This window comes from Hoplias malabaricus, chromosome 6 (genome assembly GCF_029633855.1).
Source record: "Hoplias malabaricus isolate fHopMal1 chromosome 6, fHopMal1.hap1, whole genome shotgun sequence".
Taxonomy (NCBI): domain Eukaryota; kingdom Metazoa; phylum Chordata; class Actinopteri; order Characiformes; family Erythrinidae; genus Hoplias; species Hoplias malabaricus.
The window spans coordinates 2107203-2126265 of NC_089805.1; the positions used below are offsets into that span (position 1 = coordinate 2107203).

A 19063-nucleotide genomic window follows, 5' to 3' on the forward strand; every position below is an offset into this window, starting at 1 on the left:
AGACGTTTACCTCCCCTGACCCTTTTGGGAAAGCTGTACACTAGATGTTGAAAAGTTCCTGTGAAGATTTGATGGCATTCACATACAATATATTTTATTTTGAGGTCACAAACACTGCACCAACTGATTCTATAGATATTGAATGGAGCACCACCTCTCCAATGAATCGTCACCCAGCTACAGCCCAGTGCTGGGGGGCTTTAATACTCTTTTTGCTCTGATTTATCGTTTGCCTTGGTGACGTGCTCAATTCCTCAATTGAAAATGTGTCCACACACTTTTGGACGTGAAGTGTAGCTGAGCCTCTGCTGATTCTTTCAGAGCATGACTCAGGAATGGAGCCGGAGGCAAATACTGCCTCTGTTCATGGTGAATTCATCGGTGAGTGGTGGAAACAGTGTGAAAACATGAGGAATGAATAGGGATTGAAAAACTGACTGCGTTTATTGATGTTAAAGGAGAGGTCTTGACAAGAATGTACGAGGTAATGCTGAGGGTGAAGTGACTGAAGGATGAGGCGGTGAAGAAGAGAATTGATTGAAGCAAAAACAACTTGTGGGGCAGAAGGGGAAAGAGCAGGGAAACATTAGTACACTGTCCAGTGATTGTTAGATGGTTGGAAGGGCATTGGTAGGTAGTTGCCATAGTGAATTGTGTTGTTGCTATGGGCAAAGAGGTCAAAGTGTTTAACCCCTCATCAGGAGATAATGAGTTGGGACCTGGAAAAATAACCCAGACAACAGTGGTGCATCTTCAATAATTAATAACACTTCTAGCAGAGAGAGCAGAGGAGTATGAGACAGAAAAGAGGGATGAGGGAAGTGAGAAAGGAACAACAGTAGAGGAGATTGAAACAGGATAAAAGGGAAGGAGGGTGAGACAGGAGCAGAAGAAGAACAGGGTGAGACAGGCAACAAGAAAGAGGAGGATGAGACAGGAGGAAAGGAAGATGAGAGAGATGGAAGCAGAAGAAGAGGGTGAGACAGGCAACAAGGAAGAGGAGGATTAGACAGGAGGAAAGGAAGATGAGAGAGATGGAAGCAGAAGAAGAGGGTGAGACAGGCAACAAGGAAGAGGAGGATTAGACAGGAGCAAAGGAAGATGAGAGTGAGATGGAAGCAGAAGAAGAGGGTGAGACAGACAACAAGGAAGAGCAGGATGAGACAGGAGCAAAGGAAGATGAGAGTGAGATGGAAACAGAAGAAGAGGGTGAGACAGACATCAAGGAAGGAGGGTGAGACTGGAGCAAATGAAGAGGAGAATCAGAAAGGAAAAGAAAGTGAGAAAGAACAGACAAGTGGAAAGGCTGGGAGCAGTTAGAAAACAGCAGGGTGAGCGAGTGAGGACTAAGGAGGGCAGAGTGAACCGAAGACAAAGTGGACAGCAGAGATATGGAGGACAGAGTGCACAGGAGAGAGATGGAGGAATGAGTGCACACGAGACAGTGAGAGGACAGAATGCACAGCAGAGAGTCAGAGGATGGAGTGGACAGCAGAGATTTGGAGGACGTAGTGTACAGGAGACAGGAAAGATGGAGTGAGAAGGAGGCAGTGAGAGGACAGAGTGGACAGCAGAGAGGAGGAGGCAGTGAAAGGACAGAGTGAGGAGGAGGCAGTGAGAGGACAGAGTGAACAGCAGAGAGGAAGAAGACGGCGTGAGGAGGAGGCAGTGGGAGGACAGAGTGGACAGCAGAAAGAGGACGGAGTGTGGAGGAGGCGGCAGTGGAAGAAGAGAAACACACGAGGACAAGAGAAAATTCAAACTTAAAGAAAAACAAACAAACACGCGTATGTTAATAATGAAATGTAATTGTAGAGCTGTTATTAAACCTGTCTAATGCATCCTCCTGGTGGGCTGTGTTTAAAGTACTAACACACCTACAGCCCTCTTCTCGCACATCAAATGATCTAATTACATTTCTAATTAATAATGGGAGATAACCAGGTAATTAAATAGTGACAGAGGACTGGATTTAAAGGCTAATGAATGGTTTAAATGTATTCAGTAATTGAGCAGTCTTTACTTGTCTAGGACAGCTTTACAGTGTACTCTGGAACATCCCTGTGAGGATTTGATGGCACCAGCCATGAGAATGTTAGTGAGGTCAGACACTGATGATGGATGTTTGGTTTTGAATCACAAACTCCACTGTAGTTCATCACAAAGGGATTGGGTGCAGTTTATGGAATATCCACTTGTAACCAGGGGGTCCTATGTTCTACTATGGGATGCTTCAAGGTGATGTTCATGATTCTAATTAAAAAAAAACATTTAATACAATTCTGATGATGTTTCCTTACTATTTGCTGCTCTGTAGTTTGTAAGTAAATTTCACTCGGATGTGGACATGAACAACACATGTACTGTACGTAAGAAATACTTGTAAATGATATGTTTTGTCACCTACAGGCCTAGTCTAATACGTGTAAATAATAAAAAAAAATATTTTGGCTGTTCATCTTTCACGGTTTTCCTAGATTTTCCCTCAATATCGTGATATAGCGGTCATAAGCCCTTTTGAAAAAAATGAGAAGTAGCGAATCCGCAAAAGATGAACCACAAAGTAGCGAGGGATTACAGTAATCAGAAACACACAACTAAAGGTCAGACAGATCCACCTTTTGTCAAGCTGAGATGTAAATACTCTGCTGATCCAAGAGATCATATATATTGTTTGAAACCTCTTATCCAGTTCAGGATCACGGTGGGTCCAGAGCCTACCTTGAATCATTGGGCGCAAGGCAGGAATACACCCTGGAAGGTGCGCCAGTCCTTCACAGGGTCATACTATATATAGTCTGTGTCTAATTAAAAATATGTATCTCCTAAATTAGTAAATTTCTGGGAGATTGAAAAAACGTTCATTTTCAGTGGAAGTGAATGTATACAGATTTTATTCAAATTATTTTAATTAACTGTCAATTAATTTAGAGCATTTCTGTTGGTTCATACAGTGAGAAATTTTCACACATAGTGAAAGATAGCTGTTGGTGTGGGGTGTGCTCTCCCTGTGTCTGCAGGGGTTTCCTCCAACTATTTTTTAAATTATTATTATTTTTTTTTGCCACAATCCTTAAACCCATGCTGGTAAGTAGACTGTCCATTCAAAAGTGAAGAGTTAAAACTGACTTTCAGTTTGGTTGGTTACAATAATGAACAGTATAACACTCAAATAACCTTTAGTGCTCAGAGACTATGACATCATCAGTAGTCCTTGAGAATATGATGCTGATTCAGCATTGATCTGTAGTTGAAATTTAACAAACAGCACAGAAATAAATATCAGATAATTCACATCTATGATGGAATGTCAGGGAATAATCTCAGTGCAGGCGTTGCTTTGTGTCAGTGCTGGTGTGGAGTTGGGGTTCACTGCCACAGAATTCCTCTTGTTCTCCAGGACCACACCATAGCTAAAACAACACAGAAAAAAACACAGTGGTCTATGACAGGAGGAGTGTTTAATGAAAATTCAGTGAGGCCCAGGTGCTAAAATATGCTCTCAGTCAGTGTCCTTAAAAAGCCCTTAAACCTGATTTCTAACTGACTTCAGGACGAATGTACATTACATACAATGTGCATACAGTACATTAGCTTACAAGCTAATTGGTTTGATCAATTTATGTGAATAATGATTCCTAGCTAGGAACTTTAGTTTGGCTCCTGAATTTAATATAGCTGATGATATTATGGTAATGTAACCCAGTGAGATCAATTAAAAAGGAGAAAGTCTACATTCATTCATTCATATGTTTTGGGATTGTCCCAAATATTTTAATTTCTGGAAATCAAAATTAGGCATGCACTCTAACACTACTGATCAATACAGATGATCGTTTAGATTCATCAGCCTCTCTTGCACTGTTTGGAGTGGTAACACAAAAACAAATGTAGTAACACACACAAAAAAGAACAGATGTTTATTAAACTATGCTGAGAGATAGATGGTTAGATGGAAAGCTCGCAGTCCTCTAATAGTAGCACAGTGGGATAGGAATATGTTTAAACTGGAAATACATGGTTAGAGGGTCTGCATAAAGATTTACATTAATGTGGCAGTCTTGTCACTAGGGAGCTGAGGAATGGAGAGAGGTATCTCACAGCTTGAATATTTATTTGTAGTAGTTATTACAGTCGTATTAACAAATGGACACAAACTTTGTTCAATAAAAGGGAAAAAAATTGTGATGCTGTATTACTAAATGGTGTGTAAAAACTATACATTTCTACTGTGGTTAATTTTAATATTAAAATGCTGTATAGAGAAACAGAAATATTTACAGTTGGGTAGCTGTGACTATAACGGTTACTGTCACCTTTAACTGGGTGCAATTATGTAAAAATAAGTAGCCCATCTTATTCTTTGACACCAAGGCACCTTGCACTCTGATCAACGTCCTGAGGATGTTCTGTTGGTGCGACATATGATATCCTGTTGGTTTCATCACCTCTAGGAAAACAAAATAATTTGAAATCTCAGATGTGTGTTAGCTTCAACAAACGTGGAAGTAAGCACTGGGAATACCAAGGCCTGGCTCCCAAGACATGTCAGTTAACTTCATTTAAATTCTGAATAAATATCAGCTTCACAAAACCAAAAAAAAGCAGTTGTTGGTGTTTAACAGTGTTCTTTGTTGACACAAGATACTCAGTCTAATATCAGTCCCTGTTCACACATACATTCACACAGTCAAATAAATAACCTTATCATTCAATAGCTGACTTACAGCAATCCTATGACTTGAAAAGGACTTTAAAATATTACAGTCACAGGACTCTGATCCCAATTAAGTGTGGCCTTAATATTTAGAAAACTGGCCTGATTAAAAAAAAAAAAAATTCTCGCTTTGGTTATTTGGAGGTGTGTTCTCCCCGTGTCAACGTAGTTTTCCTCCGGGTGCTCCGGTTTCCTCCCACAGTCCAAAAACACACGGTGGTAGGTGGATTGGCAACTCAAAAGTGTCCGTAGGTGTGAGTGAATGTGTGTGTGTTGCCCTGTGAAGGACTGGCGCGCCCTCCAGGGTGTATTCCGGCCTTGCGCCCAATCATTCCAGGTAGGCCCTTGACCCACCGCGACCATGTACTGGATAAACGCTTATAGATAATGGATGATGATTGAATGGTTATTTGGCGGGCGGAACCATGGTGCAGCAGGTAGTGTCGCAGTCACACAGCTCCAGGGACCTGGAGGTTGTCGGCTCCCTCCGGGTGACTTGTCTGTGAGGAGTGTGGTTTGTTCTCCCTGTGTCTGCATGGGTTTCCTCTGGGTGACTGTCTGTGAGGAGTGTGGTGTGTTCTCCCTGTGTCCGCGTGTGTTTCCTCCAGGTGCTCTGGTTTCCTCCCACAGTCCAAAAACAGACGTTAGTAGGTGGATTGGCGACTCAAAAGTGTTTGTAGGTATGAGTGTGTGAGTGAATGTGTGTGTTTGTGTGTCTGTGTTGCCCTGTGAAGGACTGGCGCCTCCTCCAGGGTGTATTCCCGCCTTGTGCTCAATGATTCCAGGTAGGCTCTGGACCCACCTCGACCCTGAACTGGATAAGTGCTTACAGATGGTTACAAATGAATGAATGGCTATTTGGAAGATAGGCCCTGATTGGCCAAACATTGGCTTTGGTACATTAGAAGATTGACCCATACAGACCAAAAGTTGGCTTTGATTATCCAGAAAGTTGAGTTATTTAAGGAATTATTAACAATCTGTCTTTCCAAATCTTAGCACCTGTGACAGATGGCATATGTTGCAGGCCATGACAATCTACTAGGCTGGTAAAAATTCATCCACTGTTATTAGACATCCAAATATGTCAGCTGACTAAGCACCAAATTCTGCTTCATGTAACAGGTTTTAGATGTACCTGAGCTTTGGTTTGATATAGAAGAGATAAATGATGAAGATGATGATGATGATGGTGAGTACTGGAATCACAAGGAGGGACCACAGCCGATGATCCTGACCTTGAAATACACATCATCACAAAATCCCATCAGAGTTTCAGCAATTTCCTTTTAATTCTCCAGTTTACACATTTTACACACATTAGTGAGAACACATGTAAACACAGTACACATGTAAAGACTGATTGGATACTCACTGGATCTGATGTTTCCCAGAATAGTCTGATTACCAGCTAAAAAATATACAAAAAAGTATAATTTATAATACTGTATAATAATAAAAAGTATAATAAATTAATACTGACATAGCACTAAAGTCTAAACTTCTCTCAGTGTTTCAGTTATTTATGTCAAATCTGTGGGTTTAAGCTCCAGTTGAGGAAATAAAACAAGAACTACACTGAATTACTCACCATAGTTTGAGGGGGGTGGACTCGTGTTGTTAATGGCTAAAGAATAATATAGAAAATGTCAAAAACAAAAAACAACATAATAACTGGTAAACACTTGACTGTTTTTGACTGCAGCTGCAGAACTGAATTACAAACTACAGTCTTTTTGGCTAAACTCATTTATTCAGCATCTGCGATTAAAAACAAGTTCCCTGTTCTTACAAAACAGTATTTTAAAGAAATTAAACACAAGAAAATGCAGGTACATACCAAGATACACAATCTGGAACTGAAACTGGGAATGAGAGAAATCAATAATTAATAACAAAAAAGATACAGTTATAAGAACATACCACTGCTCTTGATGTACTATAGAACAGAATGCCTATGGTTTAAAAAGTGGTCCAAAGACAGATGATTTATTGTTGGAAATGAACGTACACCAGTGCCGTGGCAGGTCATCTTATACTCAAGTCCAGTGATGCAGTATTTGGTGGTCAGATTGTATGGAGACACAGCAAGGACTAATGAGGGCAGGGTCTTATTTGGTGAAGAAGGGCCACTGTCAATCAAGAAGTTTCTGTCCTAAACAGCAGCAGAAAAGAGGAACATTAGTCCAGTTATTTAGTTAAAAGGAGTTAATAACGTGAGTTCACTCTAGCATCTTACGAAAATACTACACTATTTGTTAGAACATTGCTAAAGGTACTGGGCTGGGCTCTAGCACTTCAGAGAATGGTGTTGTACTGCTCATTAAAAGAATTGTTTGGACGTGTTTTGCATATTTAGTACTACTCTGGTTAGTGCTGCTTTCTTCATATCCTCACCAAAAATCAGCTCACCAAATTCCCCTGGCTCCACATCTCTGCATGTAAACACCTGACACTTCCAGGCACATACCCTACATGACAAAAGATATGAAGTCTCCTGCTCTAATAAGTGGGCTGGGCTGACCTTTGGTGTGAATGAAGACTCAATTCTTTTCTTTTTGCCGCAATCAATTATGGAAAGACCTTTTTCTGCTTCAGCATGAAAATGTATTGATTTGACCTCTATAAAGAATTGGCTTGGAGAGTTTGCCAAGTCAAGTCATGTTTATTTATATAGCACATTTAAAAGACAGTGAATGTCAGCCAAAGTGCTGCACAATAAAAATCAACTAACAAACAAACCAGTTAAAATTATAAAACATATATATAAAAGAAATCAAACAAGTAAAAGAATCTAACAATAAAATGTGGAGAAAATACTGATGGCAAAACAACGTAAACCAAGGCAGAAACAAATGGCTACAATAATTTAAAAGGACCTAATGGCCAGAGAAAATAAATAGGTTTTCAAATTGGACTTAAAAATTACTGTTGTATGGGATTGCTTTATAAAGAGTGGGAGACTGTTCCAAATTCTTGGAGCGGCTACAGCAAATGCCCGATCTCCTTTGAACTTCAACCAAGAGGGGTTTGATGTCGGAGAACTTGACTGACCTGAACTTATACCTTAGCTAAAACTGATGAAACACCTTTGGTATGAACTGAATCTTCAATATCTCCCACTATCAGTATCCAAACTCACTAATGGTAGCGTAGCAGAATGAAAGTGTATTTCCAATCTTCAAAAATCCCCCCAAAATCCCTTTCCATGTGAGTTAAAAGGCTACAACAAAGAAAGAAATTAGCCCCTTATTTATGCTCAACAAGGACATAATAGAGAAAAAAAAGGTCTTACTTTAATTTTTAAAGTACCTGCTGCTTTTTTACACCATAAATGTCTTGTGTTGAGCAAATAATTAGAAATGAACCTGAATAAGACTTATTACGATTTATTTAACTGGAGGTCCTTCTCTGACAGGAATGGAATGAATTGATTGTTTGGTCAGCCACATACTTTTTTTATTCATTGCCAAAATGCTGCACAGTGAGCCAAGAAATAGAGTTTCTCATGGGAGAAAGCAGTCTTATCTTCACCAAAATCTAAAGCCTTCTCAGAAGAGTAGAGAATGACACACTACACATTGCTCGTATTAAATGTATTCATGTTGGGTTATATATCAGAGGTAGAATATATAGAGGTCTCACCTTTGTAAACCACTCCTGTTCACAGTCTTTGTCCTTCTGGTATCTGAGTGGTTCGGCTGGAACTGGATAACTGCATTCATCAGAACAAATCTCCTCACAGTTCAAGGTAGGGGCCAGCGGTTCCTGAAATTGTGTTCAAAACCCAGTTTGTCAATTTAAATATAAAAACAAAGATTTGATTGTCTGATTCATGAATGTGAATTATGAATTTCCACAAAATTTCTGCAGATAACAGATACATTTTTGGCATTTGTGTTTATGAAATTGTTTGGTTATTTGAGCATAGAGACAAGTTACTTTTTAACAGTATAATTAAAATTTTTGGGCAACTTATAGGAGGCCTTCACGTTGATTTATTAGAAAATGATTTAAAATTTCAATCAATTGTCGATGATTAATTGTTTTTGATTTTCTGTCCTCTAAATGAAAAAATTCAACTGCTTCCTTGGTAGATATTATTTGGATGCAATATAAAAGGAAACAGTGGAGAGCACTCTGTGCCCACAGAAGAAAGACTAGAGGACGACCAACACAAATTGTCCAGCAACAGAAGAGCCACTCCCTCCGGCTTACATCTACAAGAACTACAGGGTATGTGTGTCTGTTTAAAAATGCATCTGCACTGCTGTGTCAGATTTAGTGTTACCAAGCCAACAGCAACACACACTAACACAGCACCACATCAGTGTCCTGACCGTTTAAGAACCGTGTGAAAGTGGGGCAAACAGAATTACACAACTACAGATGGACTACAGCCTGTAATTGTTGGTCTACATAGTGCACATATTTGGTAAAACACCACTCTCCTCACAGACAGTGACTTGAGTTGTGGTTTGAACAAGAATCTGTCACACTTTTTCCTTAAACAGACATATGAAAAATTCTGATCCAATTACATGTTTTATGTAAAAAAGCCCAACAGCGTATGTTCTACACCATGAAGCTACTGGAAAACTTAATGATCTGCACTCAGTAACATTTGTTTGTTAAATATCTGCTTACATTTGGTGGTGGTCCTGCAGGAAATGTTGTTGCTGTTGTTAGAAGAAAAAGCAGTATCACTGCAGCTCTGATGATAAAGCTGATAAAGCTCCAAACTCCATTCATTTTCAACCTGTAGATAAAAACATATCCTGAATGAACTTAGATGAAGGCCATGTTACTGTCAGTGTTCCCCTCTGTGGTTTGGGTCAGATTAGTGTAAGCCACTGATGCTCTGCCCAGAAGTTGGAGGAGAGTTTGATACTTTCAGTGCACTAATCTGGCCCAGGGCCCCAGGTTTTGCCTTCCACCACGTGCCACACGAAATGAGCAGAAACTCTAGGAGAAGACCTTCATTCCCATTCATTTCGGGGTGTCTTTGAACCAGTAATGATGGTATTCCCTAGATGTGTCTGATTACAATATACCCTTCTGTAGAGAATGGACTTCTGTCATTTTTACCTTGAATTAAATTTAGGATCATGTATTTATGTACATCTACTCGAGTAAAAAACCTCAGTAACGATTAAACTTTAACAGTTCTTGACTACATTAATAGTACTTTTACTGAAGTAAGGGACTTCTGTACCTCTGTGCCACCATGTCATCCATAGAAATGAATGAAGCTATGCATAAATTGTCCAAAGATCTGTGCTGTTCTATAGTCATCTGAAACAAGAAAATCACAGTGTAAATCTTGTGTAGAGCTCACTATGCTTCACTTTAAATGACAGAAGAGGAGCTGCCCTTTGTACATACTCTAAAAAATAAAGGTGCTATAAAAGGTTCTTTAAGCGATGCTGTAGAAAACACAGGTTTGGTTCCATAAATAACCATTGTTGCTGATATGTTTAAATGGGTAAAGAACCTTAAGACTGAGTGATGAATTTTAAACCTTTAAAAGTTTCTTCACACTCACATTTCTTAAACAAATGTTCTTTATGGAACCAAAAGTAGTTCTTCTATGGCATCACTCAAATAACCTTTTGTAGCACATTTATTTTTAAGAGTGTAGCACAACTGCACACAGGAAAAATTCTCACACCTTTTAATGATGTACTGTAATGTAGTAATATAATTTATGTCTAAAATAATTGTATACTTCCAAAAGTATTTATAAAAGAAAAAAATATTTCATTGTAAAAACTGTTTAATTCTTCACTTTAAACAATTTCTGAAGATTTTACAGTAAGTTCTTTGCAATAGTTTCCAGTGTGTGGTTTCAGATTAGCTCAAGGCATGAATTGCTGGGTGTTGTCCATCAAGCAACAAAACATAAGTGCTTGTGGGTTCTGAGCACTCAGCGTCCTCTGCCTTTAACTTCTTCCACTCTCAGACACAGCTTGTTAAACAAACAAGCAAATAAACAGAAAAGAAAAGTTGCCTAAACTTTAGAGGAACCAAGCTATATCACTGGACCTGGCCAATTAACTAGTGTCTTGCCCCTACCAACTCCTAAAGAATAAATGACCCCCCAGCTCCATGGGCCTCCTCATTATAAAGCCTAGCCCCTTCTCTAGAGTAATCCAACTAAATCAATCCAATCTACAAATTAACCATAAAGTCTACACCCAAATAGTATAAATACTAACCCATATTATAAACACTAAGCCTAAACAAATGATTTACTTAGCAAAACATAAGGCTATGGGCAATAATATCAAAAACTATGCCGTAGTTTCAAGTGTGTTACTGTGATTCTGGTGTGTGTGTGTTTTCTGGGAACAATTTAGAAATTGCTCTATGTGCAAATCTGCCATGTGCAGCAAATGGAGGTTATATGATTTTTCTATTTTGATTCTAATATTATTGCTATTTTTGTTTAGTTAATTTCTCATTTTCTTGAATATTGTGTGCACAACAGTAATGTACTAGTTGTTCAGCAGTCTATATATTAAACAAACTGGAAAAGCTCCTACCTGTTTTACTTCCAGCAGAGGTTAGATGCAGAGTGATGAAGTGTTGCCTGCAGAGAGTGTGCTTCGGGGAGACTCTGTGTTCAGCTTTGTTTCTAATTGCAGCACTTATTGCCTCGTAAGGTTTCACTTCCTGAAAATTCTGAACATCTCAAGCAGAAGGTATTTTCCATAAGACCTTACCTTAAAATATGGTCAATTGAAAAAAACGCTTCTGTAGTTTACTGAAAGTGTATCTTCAAATTGCAATGTGTTTGACTCATTACACATTTGATGTCCTGTTGAAACCTGAAATCTTTATTCAGTTTGTGTCACTAGCTGAAGTTTTATTCTCTGTAGAGGGCATGTTAACGTAAGACAATTGCAGTGAAAATGGGTAAAATGCAAATAAATCAGGAGGAACAGTCAATGTGTGTAATCTTTCAGTTACAGCAAAAAATACACACAAATTCTGGCCATACACACATACAGATGGAACTAAAAGAGAGACCATGGGCAGTAGTATCAACAACTTTGCATTAGTTTCAAGTGTGTTACTCTTATGTGGATGTGTGTGTTCAGGGAACGATGTTCTCTGGGTCCTGGATCCTCTGAGCTCTATTTAGGTTTTAGCTATGCTCAGCCATGACTCAGCAAAAGTGACAGTCTGAGTTGCTGTGTTCTGTGGCATTCCTGAGCAGATCTCCTGGGCAAACTGCAACAATGTCTGTTACTCTAAACACACTTTTAGATACAATATTCATATGGCCAGTCATCAGTTACATTTTTTAATTTATTATTTTCAGTACTTTTAAACTATGCAAACTACAAAAAAGAAGGAAACAAGCTCCTAAGGCTGACTTTTGAATCTTTTGTAATTAAATAAGGAAGGAAGGAATAGGAACTTGAGTTTCCAGGCAAAATGCAAATGACAAATAACAGCGAGAAACTGTATGAGTCAACACTAAACAGCTGAGTTCAATACCTTGACTGAGATAAATATAACTTTACAGTGTGTAGGTAAATGTGTTTTTCTAGTTCATAGTTGTGGTTTACCAGTGGAAGTGTATCAGTGTGAGTTCAGAGCAATTTGGATCAGATACAGGACTAAACGGGAATGAAACTAAAAAGAAGGTTCATGCATGTACAGGAAAAAACCAAGTGTGCTAACATCAGAGGATATGAGCAGGTTATCACTGCTATATTATATTTAGAGCCCAGTGCTTTTAGAATAATGTGAGTCCTTAAGGTCAAAGTTAGGACCAACCTGAACCGTAAATGAAACAGAGCTTCCTCCTCACTGTGTTTTTAACTCCAAAGTGCAGACATTCACAAAGATGAGGGAGGAATGTGTGCACTACGCTAATGAACAAAGGCTAATGAGCGGTCCAGAGCTGAAACAAACTGGAAAAAAAAAACATCAAATCATTTTAATAAATCCAGCAAAAGTACTTTTACATCCAGTTTTTCCAGCGTCAGTTTAGATCAAGTGTTTCTTCAGAGAGTGTGCATGGAGAATAATGAGATGATATACTTCCTTCCGCTAACAATGATCCAAAAAAGGGCCGACTAATAACACTGACATGACGCTCACGTCACCAAAATAATGGAGCAACTCGGAATTCCATTCATGAGAAAGGGAAACTCATGAAGGGCGTGTCATGACTGAGGCTCTTTTTGCTCCCTCTGCAGTTGTGTGGAATGTTATTGTTAGAAAGGTGTGTAAACAATGATTGTGACAAATACATGGGTGTGGTTCATTCAACTGCTCTGGGATCTGAGTGTTGGATATGAAATTATTCCAGGAGATAGTTATTGTTTAAGCCCTTAGACAAATTACATGTTTTGTTAATTTTATAAGAGGAAATTAGTTAATGCATTGTCTACAGAGAACACACTCTACACAGTTAATGGTAATTTGCAGAATAAATTTTTTATGTTAGAAAATAAACATAAAATGCGTACTATGTGTAAATTGACTAAAAAAGCAGAAAATAATATATTTGTCCTTGTTCCTTGTAGAGGGTGTCACTTTAACCCAGTTCTATAAAGTTGGTAAAATGCAAATATGAACAGAAAGCAATGATTTTTAAGTCCACTTCACCTGTATTTAAACAGACTTATTCTTTAATATTTAACTTTCTGCTTTATAGTTTTAATGTAAACATTCTCTCTCATGAGCTATGGGTGTCCTAATCCTGTGTTTTTTATGGTGTGGGTCTTGTTCTGTCATGGGCTTCAATTATATATTGTGTCATGTGCTTTGATCGGTTCCCTGATGTGTTTTCTAATTGTGCCCTGTCCTTATGAGCTAGGTGGTCATGTGACAGAGATCACAGGTGTTTACTATTCTGCCAAATGAAGATTAGACTGATAAAATGTGTCCTCTGAAAGCATTTGCCCGTTTGCTTCTATTAGAAGTGCATTTACTGTTAGTAGGTTTTGTGCATTTTTCTGTTTTCCGTTCAGAAATATATTAATATTAAAACAATAATATTCTGAAATGTGCTGAAACTATTGTTCATAGAAACTGCCCACATGCTATTAGAAAGAGCAGACAGATATTAGATTGAACAACACACACGGATTGTCCCTTACCCTGACACATTCTGAGTCACGGCCTTGGACAAGAAAAACAAACATGTGACCATTCAACCAAAGCCAACCACATACCATGGCTGCTCTAGCAGTTTTTCCTATATTTGGACAGTTCTTATGAGAGAAAAATATGAAATGAATCCATATTTAATAGTGTGCACTAATCAAAAGGTAAATAAGATACACTATTGGCAGAGGTGTCACTGTCATCTTTGGATTATTTGGATGGGCAATGAAAAAATTAGACTTTTTCTGAAAAGAGGGAATATGTTAACGTCACTTTCCAGCCAGGACACACCCCACTGCATTTACTATACTCTTTAAAAAAAGTTTTAAGGGTTCTATAATCAAGACAATGGTTCTATATAGAACCATGAGCACTCAAAATCAATCTGCATGCTTGAAATGCATTCCTCATGTCCATGAAAAATGTTATATGATTCAATACAGCACAGGGTTGTAGAGTACCAATGTTCTGCTGTTGTTATGATGTAAAGTGTGTAATAAAACAAGAACCAATTTTGGTGCTATTTAGAATCATTAAACAAAAATATGACACATACAGTATATTTTCCATTTCACAATGTAGAAAATCCTGTAAACCAAGGGTTCTTTTAGTGTTTGTGGTTCTATAGATCCATTGTCATTACTGAAAGACCCTTGGAGAACCATTGTTTTAAATGAAACACAGTGTGAAACTAGAACTACAACAAATGATGACCTGATTAAATGCAGTTAGACTCAACAGTGATCCACCACACCCACTGAGTAAGGACAGATACTTGTGGACGTAAATGTGTGGTGTGTTCTCCCTGTGTCCGCGTGGGTTTCCTCCAGGTGACTCTCAGTGAGGAGTGTGGTGTGTTCTCTCTGTGTCTGCGTGGGTTTCCTCCGGGTGACTATCTGTGAGGAGTGTGGTGTGTTCTCCCTGTGTCTGCGTGGGTTTCCTCCGGGTGACTGTCTGTGAGGAGTGTGGTGTGTTCTCCCTGTGTCTGCGTGGGTTTCCTCTGGGTGCTCCAGTTTCCTCCCATGTTTCAAAAACATATTTTGGTATGGTGGATTGGGGACTTTAGTGTCCGTGTGTTTGTCTTTCACCCTGTGAGGGACTGGCGCCCCAATAGCTTCCCTATTCATAAATCTCTAGTGACATCACAGTTTATAAATAACAATGTATCAGAAATCACAAAGCTAGAGAACTCTTTACTGTGGATCACGTTTCAAGGCTACATAACACACACCTACCTTGTGCCCAGTGATTCTGGGTAGGTTCACTTGATTTGATGCCGCCTCAGAATGAGCACCAGGTTCAGAATGAGCGCAGGGTTTACTTGGTTAAGCCTCAGAATGAGTGCTGGTTTTTACTTGTATCTCTGCAGTCATTCAGTAGACCTACAGAGCATCTTCAATAATTAAGTGTCTATCTACATATATTTCATGACCAGAACATCTGTATCTCTGCAGTCATCCAGTGTAAATATACTCAAACATTTAATGATCAGAACATCTGTATATCGTCGCCGTCCAAATGAAAAAAACATGGATCATTTGAACATGCCATGGATCTCCGTTTTTGTTGATCTTTAGTTTACTACGTCATTTGAACACAGCAGCTGTCCTTCACATTGTGTGACAATTTCATGATGAATGAACAAATAGAAGTGCTCCAAAATTACTTTTTACACTGACTTCCATTGAAAGTTTGGAAGGTTTTTTCCTTTTGCTGTAAAGTTACTACAAACCGGATTCCAAAAAAGTTGGGACACTGAACAAATTGTGAATAAAAACTGAATGCAATGATGTGGAGGAGCCACCATCTAGTATTTTATTCAGAATAGAACACAAATCACAGATCAAAAGTTTAAACTGAGAGAATGTATCATTTTAAGGGAAAAATATGTTGTTTCAAAATTTCATGGCGTCAACAAATCCCAAAAAGGCCATTTTTTACCACTGTGTGGCATCCCCCCCTTCTTCTTACAACACTCAACAGACGTCTGGGGACAGAGGAGACCAGTTTCTCAAGTTTAGAAATAGGAACGCTCTCCCATTCATGTCTAATACAGGCCTCTAACTGTTCAATCGTCTTGGGCCTTCTTTGTCGCACCTTCCTCTTTATGATGCGCCAAATGTTCTCTATAGGTGAAAGATCTGGACTGCAGGCTGCCATTTCAGTCCCCGGATCCTTCTCCTACGTAGCCATGATGTTGAGATTGCTGCAGAATGTGGTCTGGCATTATCTTGTTGAAAAAAGCAGGGTCTTCCCTGAAAGAGATGACGTCTAGATGGGAGCATATGTTGTTGTAGAACCTGAACATAGTTCTCTGCATTAATGGTGCCTTTCCAGACATGCAAGCTGCCCATGCCACAAGCACTCATGCAACCCCATCGGGAGGAAACCCATGCAGACACAGGGAGAACACACCACACTCCTCACAGACAGTCACCCGGAGGAAACCCACGCAGACACAGGGAGAACACACCAACTCCTCACAGACAGTCACGCGGAGGAAACCCACGCAGACAGAGAGAACACACCACGCTCCTCACAGACAGTCACCCGGAGGAAACCCACGCAGACACAGATACAGTCTGTGTATTTTGATGTGGACATCTTAAATACAGCTGTTCTCCATCAGAGTTTCAACACATGACACATTGCCTCTCGGGTCAGTCACATGTGACTGACCGCTGTTTGACCTTTGGTTGGATGACTGTTTAAGTTCACCAGGGACACTGGTATGGGAAACGTCCACAAGTTTATCTGCTGCTGAAACACTGGCACCACACCTCTGGGCTCCAACAGTCTGTGGTCATGCCACTTGCCATATGTTTCTAATCCAGTGATCATTCCATATATAACCAAGAATTTGGAGAACACCATTCCTTCCATGTTAGACAACAAGGTACTGTTAAGTACTTAAATACTGCTAAGTACTCCTGCAATGAAACAAACTGCCTGAAAGTTAGAGTGTAATTGGTGGGGAGGAAACCCACGCAGACACAGGGAGAACACACCACACTCCTCACAGACAGTCACCCGGAGGAAACCCACACAGAACACACCACACTCCTCACAGACAGTCACCTGGAGCGGGACTTGAACCCACAACCTCCAGGTCCCAGGAACTGTGTCACTGTGACACTACCTGCTGCACCACCGTGCCGCCCCAATTTTTGATCATTTTCAGAAAATGTTCCTCAATGTAAAAAACTGAATATCCCACTAACTATAATAAATAATATCATCAAAAATATAACAAGGAAAATTATTTTCAAATATTTAGATATGTACAGACACATCTAAAAAAGGGAGAGATAGCAGTCTGTGGTCGACTGATACTCTGAAACCTTGAGTATCTGCTACTGAGTACTACACCCTAGCAACCTCCTTAAATACCGCAGCAGCCAACTAAGAACAACTCAACAACAAGAACTGTTAGTCAGTACGTTTCTCTCTCTCTCTCTCTCTTCCTGTGGTGAAATGTAAAGAATTACACGGTAATTTACTCACTCAGAGGGTGGTCTCTCAGGGGTCTGAGCTGGTTCACGAGGATGTTCTGTACCTCAGTGACTGCTCTGATGTGGGCGCTGATGTTCACTGAATTATGTTAAACATATTAATGAATACATATTAATGCTGATAATAAACAGAATTCATACATTTTCATGAATGTTATTATAATGACGTCTTCTGTCCCCCTCCACCTCCAGCTGCTGCTTACAGAGGTTAAGGTTCTGATCACATCCCCCGCCATCAACATCATCATCACTGTGAGCGTCCTCCTTGTGCTCTCCTCTGTTTAATATCAACAAACACAGCTAATATTAAGAAAATATTTAAATAGTTTTTCCTCAAAAGGAACATTTTTACTTTATTTTTTGTTCAAACCCCAAGTTAGAAACTGTTCTGATCAATAGGAATATAAACATTTTCATAACACATCACACCTGTGAGGTCCCTATCATTTACTACCATTATTATTATGATTTATTAAATTATTAATTGATGCTGCTTTATATTTCATGAGGAGCACATCCCACAAAGATATCTCAAGTTTGCTTTTGATCAAAGATTAGACATAAAACTCACGAGGAAGCAACCAGTTAATAACACACTCTCGGGTGACACCTAGTGGCCTGTATGTGTCATTGATTGTTTAATAAACTGATTTAGTACTGCGGATACTTTAAAAAACACCTAGCAACAACTTAGCAACCTTTTCAAACATAGTGAACTGGCTTTGACTGGAAAACTTAAAAATTATGAACGTTACCTTTCCCTTCTGTGATATTTCTCAGACATTCATAAATAATTAAAACTCTTAGTAAATAAATATACAGCTTTAGCACTTACATTTCAGTATCTAAAATACATTATTTAAAAGCTATTATAAATTTGTCTGTAACTGCACTAAATATTCAGTATTAGAGTGATTCAGGAAATAAATAAAATATTAATATTTTTAAAAGGTTTACTCACTCATAACCGAGGGCTTAGTCTCTTCCTCCATCTTGGAGGTCTGTTGATGTTCTTCTCACTCCTTCTGTTTTGTTCTCATCTCCTGTGCTTTTCTCTGTCACCTCACTCTGTCTCTTGATGCTACTCCTTCTGCTCCGTAACTCATTCTGACCTGGAACTGCAGAGGAACACTCTTCACTCCCTTTCATCTCCTGGAGAGGATTGTGGGAAAAAAAACATTAAAAAATGTGGGGGAGATTCACAAAGACTGGACAGCGTCAGAAGTCCAGGAACACACCCTGGAGGGGCGCCAATCCTTCACAGGGTAAATATATTCATTTGAATGTTAAAATAACAGTATAAATTTCCCTGTGGAGCAGCACGGTGGCAGTACATTTAGTGTCACATATTAGATATTTATTGTTGTAATGTAAATATAATGTAATGCACTAATTGAACTCTATATTACAACACAACTATGAAAGCAGGGGCCACGGCAAATCATTTGAACACAGCAGCTGTTTTTCACTTTCTGTGAAAATTACATGATGAATCATGGACCAATAGAAACGCTCCAAAATTACTCTGAATAACACCTTTTTACATTGAACTCCATTGAAAATTAAGTTTTTTCCTTCCACTATTAAGTTACTTTAGTTATTTTAGAAATTCATGTTTTTTGGGGGACACCTGTGTAAATATATCGATGAATATATAAGAGACACTGGTCTTCTGGTCTTCCATGTTAAATATCTTTCAGGTTAGGTC

The 19063-nt window shown here is 39.0% G+C and overlaps 1 protein-coding gene across 4 annotated transcripts; it reads right to left on the bottom strand.

Moving 5' to 3' along the window:
- Window positions 1-2923: 2923 nt before the first annotated feature.
- Window positions 2924-18460, bottom strand: LOC136699292 (uncharacterized). 4 transcript variants are annotated; one of them, XM_066673884.1, is made up of 14 exons: window positions 18317-18460; window positions 17559-17632; window positions 17348-17434; window positions 11263-11401; window positions 9933-10012; window positions 9365-9476; window positions 8363-8485; window positions 6729-6872; window positions 6558-6582; window positions 6309-6344; window positions 6093-6128; window positions 5856-5955; window positions 4379-4450; window positions 2924-3413 (listed from the first exon to the last, which is right to left on the bottom strand). In XM_066673884.1, exons 5-14 carry the CDS (start codon window positions 10010-10012, stop codon window positions 3311-3313), a joined length of 831 nt encoding a protein of 276 aa, XP_066529981.1. In that variant the 5' UTR covers window positions 11263-11401; window positions 17348-17434; window positions 17559-17632; window positions 18317-18460; the 3' UTR covers window positions 2924-3310. The 4 variants fall into 4 exon arrangements, with proteins under 4 accessions (XP_066529981.1, XP_066529985.1, XP_066529983.1 ...); XM_066673888.1 differs by having other exon boundaries at window positions 4317-4450; XM_066673886.1 differs by lacking the exon at window positions 17559-17632.
- Window positions 18461-19063: the final 603 nt, after the last annotated feature.